The 13,352-nt window shown below is 35.4% G+C and overlaps 1 protein-coding gene and 1 long non-coding RNA gene across 14 annotated transcripts in view; one reads left to right on the top strand and one right to left on the bottom strand.

The window, feature by feature from the left end:
- Positions 1-13,352, top strand: part of Nost (Nostrin) — a 33,224-nt gene that overhangs the window by 7,907 nt on the left and 11,965 nt on the right. For 4 of the 13 annotated variants that reach the window (XM_087406903.1, XM_087406898.1, XM_087406891.1 and 1 more), the window contains 3 exons: positions 7,111-7,300; positions 9,857-11,973; positions 12,502-13,041. In XM_087406903.1, the coding sequence (XP_087263029.1) occupies positions 10,747-11,973; positions 12,502-13,041 (1,767 nt within the window). In that variant the 5' untranslated portion in view covers positions 7,111-7,300; positions 9,857-10,746. Of the gene's footprint in view, positions 1-6,706; positions 6,973-7,110; positions 7,301-7,983; positions 8,484-9,856; positions 11,974-12,501; positions 13,042-13,352 lie in introns of those variants that run through there. The other 9 variants (XM_087406912.1, XM_011057501.2, XM_087406924.1 and 6 more) reach the window with 9 other exon arrangements.
- Positions 8,564-9,149, bottom strand: LOC105146884 (uncharacterized). Its single transcript, XR_846237.2, has 2 exons — positions 9,044-9,149; positions 8,564-8,916 (listed from the first exon to the last, which is right to left on the bottom strand). It is a non-coding gene; the product is annotated as an uncharacterized LOC105146884 (long non-coding RNA).

Below are 13,352 nucleotides of genomic sequence, written 5' to 3'. Positions count from 1 at the left end.
TTAATCTTTCTTTTTTTATTTAAATTCCAAAACACTTTTATTACGATGCGTTTCTTGAATATAATTTTTCAAAGATAAGTATATAATCTCAAGTAAACTTATATATAACGTGTATTTATTTATAATTCTCTCGTCAAATAAAAAAAAGCTGACTTGAGATTTGTCGAGAAATCCAATGACAAAGTAGGTGACGAAGCGCGTACGTCTTGCGCAAAGACCAACGCTTTACCGAACGATGTAACGGGGCATAATTTCCTGCGTGCGTTTTTGCGCATGGTATGCTTACGCACTATTCCGCGGGACAACAGGTTTATGGCGTGAAATTATATCCAAGGATAACGTTTATTGCTTCTTCTCTCTCTCTCTCTCTCTCTCTCTCTCTCTCTCTCTCTCTCTCTTCGAAATCATACTTTATGTTTAAAAACTTTTACGCGAATACGCGTTACAAAATAGAAGAAGAAACAGGTCATATCATAAACGAACGCATTAAAGAAGAATCAATTTTAAAGTCCTAAATTATGATTCGTCAAAGGTCAATTCGTACCTACGTAGAACATATGCAAGGTTGACATCGAATATTAATGCCTAAATGTGTATTGTAAAGTGGAATACGTATAAAAGGATTCGTATTTCAATCCGCTCTAGAATGTACAATTAGAGTCGATTAAAATTTAAGAAAGGGACATCTTGGAGAAATTTGTCAAATAAGATAACGTGATGATTATAATAATAAGCGATAAGGAACAACAGTTTTATGTGCGGACATCGCATTATTATCAGTCAATTTTTTATCTTCAGCTTGTATAAAACGTCCAAGTTTTTCAATAGCGATCCATAATATTGCTCTATCAATCGAAATCGTTGAATTGCATCACTCAGAGATTATCTCGATCAAGAATTACGTGTTTCGATTCTTATTAATGTGGTCTAATTAATATCTTAAAGATTAGATTAAAATTAAAGAGTAGAAACTGAAAAGAAGTGTAATTGCGAGACGAGTCGAAAGTTGAAGAAGACTGCTCGCTCTGTTATTTTAATACTTTTCGACAATTATCGATACAAAGTTAACACGATTATACATGGGTGTACGTTACATCAATACGATGTTACAATGTTTCCGGCCTCCTATCATTGGCTCCCTGGTTGGATTCGTCCCAAGTCCCAGCAAAACTCCCACGTAAGTAAACACAAAGTATGTAGTACGAATGTATAATAGAAAATGTTTTTTTTTCTCTTCCAATATCTTTAAGTATAACAGTATCTGAGGAAAATCCTACAACTCGTATAAAACTGAAAATATGAAATTTTATGAAACATTAAAGAGTAAAGTCTTAGAAGCAACATTTCGATTCTAGAGTGAAAATATAGGAAGAAATTTATAAAAAACTCCATGACGTGTTGTAGTAGAAAAAGCATGATACGCACTGTTGTATTAGCGGTGCACTGTATTCGACTTCTCTTCTCGATATGCCGGATATGCGACACGTGTTTGAAATCCGTTATGTGGAAGTACATACGTCATATGTCACGAAAAACGCACATATACATATGATACATATGTATACGAATTATATTTCCGAAGTCGCGTTTCTTCTGCGAGGTGTCTTTGTGCAAGTAGTGAATATGAAATAATAAATAACAGGAGAGAAATAACAGGATTTTATTTCTGATTAATTTGAAATAGTCTTATTGTTAGTGCTACAAGATTTTTATTTAATTTTGTATCTCGGTCCATTCTAATACGGAAAAAATTAGAACTACTTATTTTGGAATTCTGATCCCTTCTGCAGACTGATACCAATTTAATGATCATGATTTATTATTATAATTTAAGCTTCATCTTAACTCTTTGAATAGAGTAAAGTTGCCTATTATGAGATATCTTTTTTAAAGGCTTGTAATTTATTTAATTTGTAACGCCTTAACTTTTACCTTCATGTCAAATTTATGAGAAATATATTTAAGTTTTATCCTCAAAAATTAGCGATCGATAATAACTATACTTTGTTGATTTTGCTCATTCAAAAAAAAAGGATTCCTAATATACACATAAGGATTTCCTTATATGAGATGATATTCCATAATAGGAAACTAAGAAAAAAATAAAAATAAATGTTTTTTATATACGCTTTTATTATATTACATAAAAGTGGGAACAAAAAATTTAAATGTTATACATAATAATTAATCCGATTATCGAAACGTTGTTTGTTGTTGTTAACCGGCATGTTATTTAATTTCATTTAATTAATTTATTAAGACATTTTTTTTATTTATCTACAATTTTATAGGTCAAATAATTTTATAGGTCAGGTTCTGGCCCTTTTTCTTTTAACTTGTTTTTAAATTATTGAGCCATTATACTATTATATAACATAATAATTATATAATTTTTTGATGAGTGTGTGTGTGTGTGTGTGTGTGTGTGTGTGTGTGTGTGTGTTAAATCTTAACAATAATAGAATCATCATTTTTAACATATCATTCGATAGTACACTTTGGAATACTGAATTGTTTAGTTTGTTTATGCTCTCATAATAGCTAGGAATATCCTGAATATTTCATTACGATTTCCACTTTTTGCGGTTTCATCAAATCATCAAATCTAATCTTTACAAAAATTATTAAACAATAAAATTATTAAAAATATTAAACAATCATTATATCACGTGTTTTTCTACCAATACGATCTTACTCTATCACTGTATGCAGACTTTATTACCAACTATTTATTTTTATATAGTAAAACAAGATTTAAAGGTTATAAACCTCAATAAAATTTGACTACATCCAATTTCACAAATCTTTTTTTGCAACGACTACACGCATGATTTGATAATAAATTTTCTAATGAACAGGTTTTACTCTAAAAGTAAAAAGTTCATGATAGAAACAACCACACATATGCTTATTATAGTTTAACAGAAACCCCGTTATCTCATATTAGGAGTCTATCCCATAATAGGCGATTTTACCCTAATTTCTAGTTCGACAAGTAGAGAGTTGTATTGTCATAAGACGGAATGCGGAGATTTCGCGAGAAAGTGACCTGTAGTAGATGTAGAAGAACATGGAAGGAGATCAGTAGAATGATTCGATAAATTGATCCACAGGTTTTATTTCCCCGTCATCCACTATTTCCCCGTACAGAATTAGACTTATGGTTTCGCAATTTTGATTTAAACTTACACTAACGCAGCGCGGCTTTGCGTCATATCGGGATGTCATTTGACAAATTACAAAAATTAACGCGAGAAAAATTTACGAAATCTTATTGGCGTATCTGTACTATTTACTGAAGGTGTGTATGATAACGTTTTGCTCTCTAAATGAACTCCCTTGGGAAAATTGTGACTTTAAATGAAATTAAGATTTTTAAAAGTAATTAAGAGTTTAGTTATTATTATTATTATTATTATTATTATTATTATTATTATTACTTAAAATTTTTTGAGATAATTTAAAGTGTGTATAAAGGCAAATCTAATCATGATCTAAATTTCAAGGCTGACTTTAAAATAATCTTAGAAAAACTGAAGATTTTATCATTTTCATTGTATCTAGAATTTTTAAAGTGCTATAAGTTTTAAAGTAAGGCTAAGTGAGGCTAATTGTAAGATGACCCGCAAATAGTACGTGACACTGCCACTAGGACACGACGGTTTGCAATTTTCTTCTTCAAGATCGATACAAGAATGAAAAAAGATATAGCATTATGAGATTTTTCATTCGCGTTCTCATGAAATAATTTTTTGACGGTGAGCTTTCTTATAAATGAAGGGGCCTTACTTTCAAATTTAAGCAAATTCATGATTTTACAATTATTATTTTAAAGAAAATCTGTAAAATTGTTGATATTTATTCTTCACAATTTTTAAATTTCTTTAGTTTCTTTTAGTTTTTTAAATAAATTTTACATAAATTTTAAATAAGTTTTAAGATTACATTAAACAAATGTTTAAAGTGTCCTTTCTTGTTTTCTCTTTAGTTTTTTCTAAACTAAGTTTTAAGTTTTAAAAGTTTTTTAAAGTAAATTTTTGCAAGAATTAACTGTAAATATTTCACATGGATTAAGCGTGATTTTCATGCGTCATAAACATTTATATATTTTGCGCTATAATTTTTATCGAAATCATCGTTCGATTTCATGAACATCTTGACAAATCAAATTATCAAATGTTACGAAACAAAAACTTAAGTTAAAACGAAACAAAAAATAGTTTGCTGAAAAATATTTTCTTACGGATTCAACTGTTATATAAAGGAAAGAAATGTGCGATGCGTACAACTGCATGTATCATGCAGGTGATAAAGTGAAAACGTTGTTGATGTATTATCTCGCGGTATTATCTCGACATCGTAATTTATTGTCGTAATTTACAATATTGCAAAACTTGCGAAAGTCATATTTGGTTAGCATTGAGATGAATCAATTTGAGATGAATTGCATTTGCGAATAATTTTCTGTTACAATGATAGTCCAAGTACAATTACATAATATTTAAAACAACAGCAGAAACATTACTTTTCTTCACTTCTTACTTTCACGTATTTTCCTCACTTTGTGCTCGGTATGTTGCAATGTTACATAAAATCAATTTTCGTTATCACATCTGATGTCGATGCTATTTTTCACAACGACCTTGACGCACAATTTTCACGAAAGTTATTTGTTACAATTTCAATGTATTTTTCTGTATTGTTAAAAGAGAACATATACGTAATAAACGTTGGTTCTATTACTTATAAGATTGTAGACTTGATTATTTATTAATGATTCAAGAATGCACAATTGAAAAGTACAGGAACACAATTTTCAAACAGTTTTCAATCTTTATCAAAAATTGTGTATGCCAGAATATATGACTTCTAATAAGGTGAAATGTTATTCCCTCGTTCTTTTGTCTCTGCGGCAACAATTTCACGTGTGAAAGTTGATTGCTCTATTAATTTTACATAAACGATTTTCCTAGACTAACGTGTTTCCTGTAACACTTTCTCAGCATCTTTCGCATGATTTATTATCACTATCTGAAACACCCTTAATGTCTTAATGTCTCGTACAGTCTCCGCCCAATACTTTTTGGAAACTAATTAGGTGTGATACTATCCTAATGAAAATTTTTCTCATAATTTTTATTTGAAACATTTTTCAGAAATATACGGAAAATCTACATCTTCTCTCAGAATTTTTCATACAAGTGAATTCTGAAATATTCTGAAATTTCTCATCCCATAATTTAAAAAAAATATGTTTTAATATTTTTTAGATTTTATAACATTTCATCAGAAATTATACTTAAAAAAAAAATCTTAGAAATCTTATGATATTTCATAATTAACATATATGAAAAATTTTGAGAAAAGATGTAGATTTTCTGAAGAATGTTCCGATTTGTAAAAAATGTGAGAAAATTATAAAATTATATAGAAATTATATAGAAAAATTATATAGAAAAAATTATATAGAAAAATTATATGAAAAATTCTGAGAAAAATTTTCACCAGAGTAATTATTACGTTTCTATATACATTGCTATCATTGCTTCTTTGATAATATTATAATGCACGCGATGACGATTTCCACTACCGTTTTTACTTCGTATTAAATCTACGTTTCACTCGTTATTCCACTAGAAAATAATAAAAAATGTAGAACTATACTTTTCAACAAATGCGATCTTCGACTGGAGTCACCCGTACAATTAAATGAGCTTAAAATTTTTTACAAAAAGTTCGTACGATTTCATAAAGGTACGTACAAGTAAAACGTTTGTACATAGAAATGCACCCAGTCACTAGACTTGCAGTTCTTTCTATCTATTATCACGTTGGATTCTTATCACAAGATGTCATGTATTGTATTTTTGACGATAACATAACGTTTGCTTAACATAAAACATGAACTTGATTTATTCTACGGTACGGTTATTTATACTACATACGCTCGATAAGAATTTTTAAAAGATAGGATATGCCAATGAAAGAGACCTATGTTTAACAACTAGGGTATCTATAACATTCTTTTTTTTAATATGTTTAAGTATTTTCACTTCTACTAACACATTTTGTAGCCATTATTTTATTACAATTAATTTATTTATTCTTAATAAAGATATGTGCATTTGGTTAATTGTAAAATTTATATTCGCGTTACTAACTCCGTATATAAATATTCCGTAAACTTGATAAACTTATAATTAGACTAACAACACACGTCCGAAATACTTTCTTAAAGATATTACAAAAAGAGAATACATGCATCTCTCTCTCTCTCTCTCCCTCTCCCACCCCCTCGCTGTGTGAATTACTTTACATGCGCATCGATATATGCAACATGTACAAGTATTCGGCGCGAAATATGACGCACGTGCGACTCTCGTTAGCGACATAGTCGAACGAACCGCCAAGCGAGAGCGGAGAGGGTGAGAGATACTGGAGTGGCTAAGGAGTGGCGGGCTAAATATAATCCGTAGATCAGAAAACACGCATACGAAGTGCGTAATCCCCCGCCTAGAAACACGTTTGGTCGCCTTAAAACTATTTCACTGCTTGCTACCATTCGTTTTGGGGTTACGCCGGTGCACATGCCAGTTTCCTTCTCTCTTTTTCTCCCTTCCTCCCTCTTCCCCGCCCCTCTACCTCGCTCTTCTACCTCGTACGGACTTTGCGCGTTTCCGCACTCGTTCCCGCAAGCGGGACAAGCGATCCGCGACTGTTGCAGTGACTTCGGTGCAACGCTCGTGTACGTATGCACGTTTTGCGTGTACAGTGCACAGAATGACCGACACGCGCCTCCGATTACGCGCACCTGCTTTTTGTGTCCATCTTCAAACGCATCAACAATGGGTTTGATTTCGACAGTGTAGTTATCACGTAAATTCGAACGATTCTGTGATTTGTCGCAACGATTCAGAGGCGCTTGAAATTAGTAGGAATATTTTTATGTATGTATATACTAAAAAGAGATCGGTAAGAAAATAAAACTTTGATTAATTCTCTTTCATAATGTTTGAAGTTTTAAAGTGCAATATTGATCTGCGCATTACGCGTGTGTTATTTACTGAAGAAAGCCGTATCATGTAGCAAAACATTTCATTGTGTTTCTAGTGCAGCATTATCGTGTTTCTTAAATATTGAATTTTTACGCGAAGACGATCGACAATATTGAATCACAGGTGTTGAAAATTTATTTCTACGAGAATCCTTGACATTTCTTGAAACATCTCGTTCACGAAGGCGAAACTGATCAAAATTGAGATATCAATCGGTCTAAGACGAATATAACGAATAGAGAAAGGTAATTCAAAGATTGAATTGATTGAATTTCGTTCGTATCGGACATTTTATTTATCTAGTCTAATATTACGTCATGTCTCTACACCAAACCCTGTGTGATATCGCACCTTGTATCTCTCTTTTCTATCCTTATTGTGTAACAAGTGCATTTGTCGTTATAAGTATATCTTGTTTTCAATGCTGTCAAATATTATTATAAGACAGTTAAAATTATATGGCACTTCAAAAATAGAAATATAAAATACAAATAAATTAAAAAATTAAAATATAACAACTTCACGAGGAACCATCTTTGGTTTGGTAAAGTTTCTATTTTCGATAACCGTGTTGCTTACTCGAGCAACAGTGGAAATGCCGGCATGGCCTCAATTTTTACAATTTTGTAGAGCGTAATGTAAAGCGATCGTATCGTGCAAGAGTTTTCGTGTCAAAGGAATATTAAAGTATAAATCTTTTCTATCTTACATAAAAGGTTTAGGTATCGGAAATATTTTGTAAGATATCAGGGAATGTAAGGAACTAAAAAGAAGAACGAAAAAAAAAATATCGTTCACCAAATGTTACTTTCTGATTGCTATCTTCTTTTCAGAACGAAACGTGTAAATCAAAATTGCGGAAAAGCTAAGTGCGGCTAAACAAATTTAGCGCCGCGAAAATTAAGACTAACACAGAATGATCTTTTCAGATCTCTTTAAACGATCGCTTTGTCCGGTGTATAATAATATCGCGCGTGTCAGTAGAAGGTAGGGAGATGGAAGGAGGATCGGAATCTTAGCTAATTCGAGATTGGACGGACGATTCTTGGGGGATAAAACGAACCGTACATCTAATGCGATGAGTGAAGAGCAGAAGCTCACAAATACGATACGACGCGACGCGACTATTGTGCGACAAGCGGTTTGCATATACACGTGCTATAATATGAACATAATTGTTCACCGCGGTTGTATAACGTTGCTTCCAAGCGGCCTCCAACAGTCATTGCCGGAGCGTCACGTCGTCTTGCAAAAAATTACGCGTATTCCACTGTTGTTTAACATTATTCCAAGATATCGATCAAAAACTCGTGGATCTGTAAATATGCGACAATCACGTGAAAATCATTCGCTATTGTTATCGACAACGAGTGCACTTAAAAAAATTACTTTCGGAAATCGAATTGTTGGCTCCTCGAGCGAAGACTCGTAATTATCATTTATCACGATTAATTGTTACACTGACAACAAATAAAATAAAATTGTTAAATAGTTAAATAATAGAACTATTAAAACAGAATAGATATGTATTTAATCGAAACTCAATTTATCAAGATAAAATTCGCACTTGTGCTTTAAACGTACATGCGCGCATTTTGTACAACTTTGTTTCTTTAGAGACGATGACGTTGCATTGTTCTATCTATATACATCCATCTACGATGTCGTCGAACGCGCGGACGTGAATTCTCGTGCTGCCATAAGTCATGCCGTAGCTCATGGTGCTCATGATTGTGAATCGCGTCGCGTCGCCGCGTCGTTGCTTTTTGCTCCGCTATGCGAAATTAACCGATCTTCAGGTTCGATCCGGCCATTTCGTTCGCAGCCCTCGCAGCTATCCAGTGCGCGACGTGATGCCGCGCTGCGTTGTGCCGATTGATGCGCGCGTGATGTGCAAGGAGAGCGTGAAACAACAAGAAGAAAAACAACGGCGAAATAACTATATTCGAAGAAAATTGAAACGCTACAATTTGATATCGTTCACGAACCCGTTTACACTTGCCCGTCATTCGGCTCTCTGTAATTACGTAACGCGTAGATAATACTGGCTGACGACGACGCGGCAGCGGCGTGGAGCGTCGTTCGTTCGTTTAGATTCGTCAAAGCTCGCGCGCGCGTGATCGTTGGTGATCGTGCCATCCGCTCTTCCGTGCGCTTCTCCGATGGTTTTATGTTCGACGTGCTCGAATAAAATACATTCGTTATATGTTTGCATTATACGTACGTTTGCGAGCGTACGTGTATACTTACGCGCGTGCTTATAATTCTCGGATGGGCGAGCAAATGTACGAGCCACATACGTTGATAACAAGTATGATAAAGACGAGGAGACAACAACGCGAAATCTGACATATATCTATCTATTCAGCAAATTTATTCTATATCGATCTACGCATTTTTTTCTTGTCATCGTATCGATATTCGATCCGTGGGAAATTGTCGATTCCAAGGTGCGGCGGTGGCGATGTGGTATCGGAAAACGTTATTGTTGCGGTCGTCGTTTCACAAAGCTCTTCGTCGATAACTAACAACGTGATTACGAACAAAAATTATAGCTGATGATATTTTTTTTCTCGATTATAAAAATTATCAGATAAATTTGAGGCTTTGCCAGTATTCTCGCTGTTAGTCAAATTTATGAGACGTAAGAAATATGTTTGCGATGAGCGATTACGTGTAATAGAAGTTAAAAGATATAAAATTGTAACGAGTATATTTGGAACACGGTTTAAAAGATACAGGATGTGAAAATTTCAAGGTTTGGCTATTCTTTATATGTATAAATAAAATTTGAAATATAGAAATTTAGATTTCACCGATTATTTCTACGATAAGAAAAATTTACAAGATACAGGGAAGTCGCAATCGAGTGTGAAATTAAATATCGCCTCGCGATAAACGAAAACAAACTCGCTCGGCTTGACAAATAGAACATGGAGTATTTTACCTTGAAAGAATTTGTGTGATAAAGTTTGCGCGTGACATAAAGGAAGACGTTTACAAAATAATGCATAATAGGATGCCATAAAAGTGCCATCTGGAATCACAACCGGACTATATTACATGGATTATTTTCGTATGAAGAAAAATTCAGATCCTCATCAACGAGATGCAACGAGGTATTGATTACTCTCACCATTGATACAGATACAAAATAAATTGATCATCACTTCCTTCGACAAATTAATGGAAATTAATGTCGACATTCAAAAGATCTTTTCCTTCACTCGAAGAAACGAGGAAGTGAATTGGACATAAGCTTCGATGTTGCAACGACTAATGAGTAGTTATTCGTATCCGATAACACGACAAGTAGAGCAACATTTTTGAAACATGTTTCACTTGGTCATTATTTTTCAACTTGATGAGTGATTCGATCATCATTTAATATCGGTTTAAAACGGTTTCGCAACGACAGATCTCAAAAACCGATTCCGGAAGGGCTAAACGTTATAACGGAAGGAAAAATTAAAAGAAGAAAAAAAAATATATATATATATATACATTAAAAAAAATCCTGGAGCCAATGCCACCCAAGGTCAAATAGATATTACCATCCAAAGCGTCTTTTTAAGCCTTATAACTGTTGTCTAAACCTTTTTTTCGAAATTGCATTTATTTTTGAAATATTCGACTGTATCCAGACTTTTGGGACATCCTGTGTATATATACATATTTATATATAGCGGAGATGAATGAGGTGCGACACGTTTTGACAGCTTTGAGAACTCCCGCGAAGAGTTCGACCTTGAACAGTGGCGTCACGAGTATCGCGACGGCAACGTGGTACGACGTCCCGACGCCGATAATCGTACATTGTCGTGAGTTTCGCGATGAGACGAAACGCGACATTATGAAAAATGACGAAGCGGGAGACCGTAAAAGATCCTGCGATAATGAGATGGGAATAAGACTCGTTGAACAAAGAACAACCAGGCCCTTGGAAGGAGATACGAAGATCTTGTCATCGAAAAACAATGTTTCGGAAAAAGACACGACGATGGGACCTCTCGCTGAAAGACTCTCGCTGTCTTCCGATAACGTCGACACCGTCGACAAGGCGTCGTCGCGAAACAACGCGGAGGTCGTCGTGAGTAGATCGAGTAAAGTTCGCACGGACGTCAGGCCTTGCAGTTTCGAAGTAAACGACTCGAGGACTCGAGGTGGGAAGAGACGCAGTACTATGGAACTGAATGCCACCACGACGGTGAAGACGGACGCCGATGGAGTGCCGACCATCAGTTTCAGTTTTTTGCGCGCCGATGAGAATTTTCACGAGAACGACGACGAGATCGTTATTCTGGAGGTTGACACGAGCGATCAAACTGATTCCTCAGGAAATCAGCTGTATGATCTTCCTAAAAGCGCCATCCTAGAAAATAATCAAGCTCCCTTAGAACGAACCGGACATGATAAGGAAATAAATTCGAGTGAGCTCTCATTATCAACGATTCGCCAGGATCTTTACGACGTGCCGAAATCAACACGCAAGGACGTGTCTTCGAACGATTTGCAAGAGAAAGATGTGCCAATCTGCAATCCCGCGCAGGAAAACTGCAAGAGCACGAACATAATTGTTTCGCCTGAGAAGAATAAGAATCAACAACACGATCAGATGAAACGTTCCACCAGATCGCTCAAATCTGGCAGAAGAAGCTACGGCGCGTCGGATAGCGATGGTTACGACGCCGGCATAGCCTCGATGTCGGGCTCGTATTCGGATCCGGAGTGCCCGAACGAGGCAGCGTTGTCGGAGAGTGGTGATTCGAACCGCAGCAAGCGACTGAAGTTGCAGAAGCGACGATTGGGCAAGGCTTGGGGTAGGATGCGTAGCTGGCTGCGAGAGGAGAAGACTAGGATCGGCCAAGTGGTCAACAGGCACGCCAAGTTGCAAGCGGTTGGCGCGCTCAGTCCCGAGGTAGTGCCGAAAAAAAGAGGAAAGAAAAGATAAGAAATCTTGGCATGATTATAGTAAACATTAGTTAAAATCGGTCGAATGTAAGGAAACTAGATTGATAACATACAAGTAATATTATCTGATTCTCAAAAGATAACATTAAATGTATGATCTTTACAGTGGGTAAACAAAAATAGTAGATAAAATTTAGAAACCATGTATTTATTCAAGTTCTTTAAATCTGAGATAATTTTAACTAATGTACTATAAATACGTTTATAGTGTTACTCAATATGAAAAATTAAGGGTGTGAAATTTTCGGTCCAGAAACGTAAAATTTATATTTTATATAATTCATTGCTTCAAAACACTTTAACGTTTAAACTAGATCTTATATATGGACTTTTTTGCTCTTGTTCTCTAATTTTTTTTACATATATTTTTTCAAACATCCTAAATACGAATTGAACAACGCGATACAAGTTTCCAAGATTTCAGATTCTTTCATTTATTTCGATCGATTTTTTTATTGAAAATTCTCGCATCAAGGTGCGAAGCAATTGTGCCACTCCCGTGGGAACATCTAAGAGCAAGCAGCGTGGCTTCTACGATCTAACGCGAGCTCACACCCAGGAGTCTGGCTCGATCACCAGAGTGGAGGAGTTTGGTCTATCGTCAGTGTCCGAGGAAGCGAACGTTTCCGATGACACGGAGAGACCAATGTCAGCATCACCCGATTCGGGGAAGATGTCAGCGAATGGTACGAGAAGATTGCGTGGCAACTTGCGAAGAAAGACGGCCAGTTCGGACAACATTTTGGAAAACGACAGGACAAAATTACAGTTACCAGGATCTTTGAGCATGGATAAATTATGCTCACATGTGACAGAGAACGACGAGATGATATCAATGACGACGGCGACGACGATGGCGGCAGCGCCGGCAATGACGACGACGGCGGGGACCAGTGATACCGAAGCATCAAGAGATCACGGTGGGAAAAGTAGTCTGATTAAGAGGAGAATGCTCGGCTCAATTAGAGGGTTAATGGCCTCGACTCATCTATTGCAAACCTACGAGTCCGACGAGGTACTTGTGCTCTTATTGCTTCTTTCTCACTGCTAAGATCACTGACATGTTTGTGCACTTGTCATGACACTGACATGTTGAACACTTGCGACAATACGATTGAACATAACGCACATCTTGAAAATTAGAAAGAAATGGAAAGATTAGATACGCGTGTGCGAACGGGACTAAAGGATGTAGTCGATGTTTGTACGCGTGTATGTGTGTTTTCATTGGCGCTCTAAAGCGAATTCCGGATGTGAAATATGGACACCCGTGCGCGCGTGTACATATTCGAATACAGAAACGTCACTGATATTTGAATAATCTCA

The sequence above is a fragment of the Acromyrmex echinatior genome, chromosome 1 (genome assembly GCF_024713525.1).
Source record: "Acromyrmex echinatior isolate Ae372 chromosome 1, ASM2471352v2, whole genome shotgun sequence".
NCBI classification, from domain to species: Eukaryota; Metazoa; Arthropoda; class Insecta; order Hymenoptera; family Formicidae; genus Acromyrmex; species Acromyrmex echinatior.
This window is presented reverse-complemented; position numbering and strand designations above follow the sequence as displayed.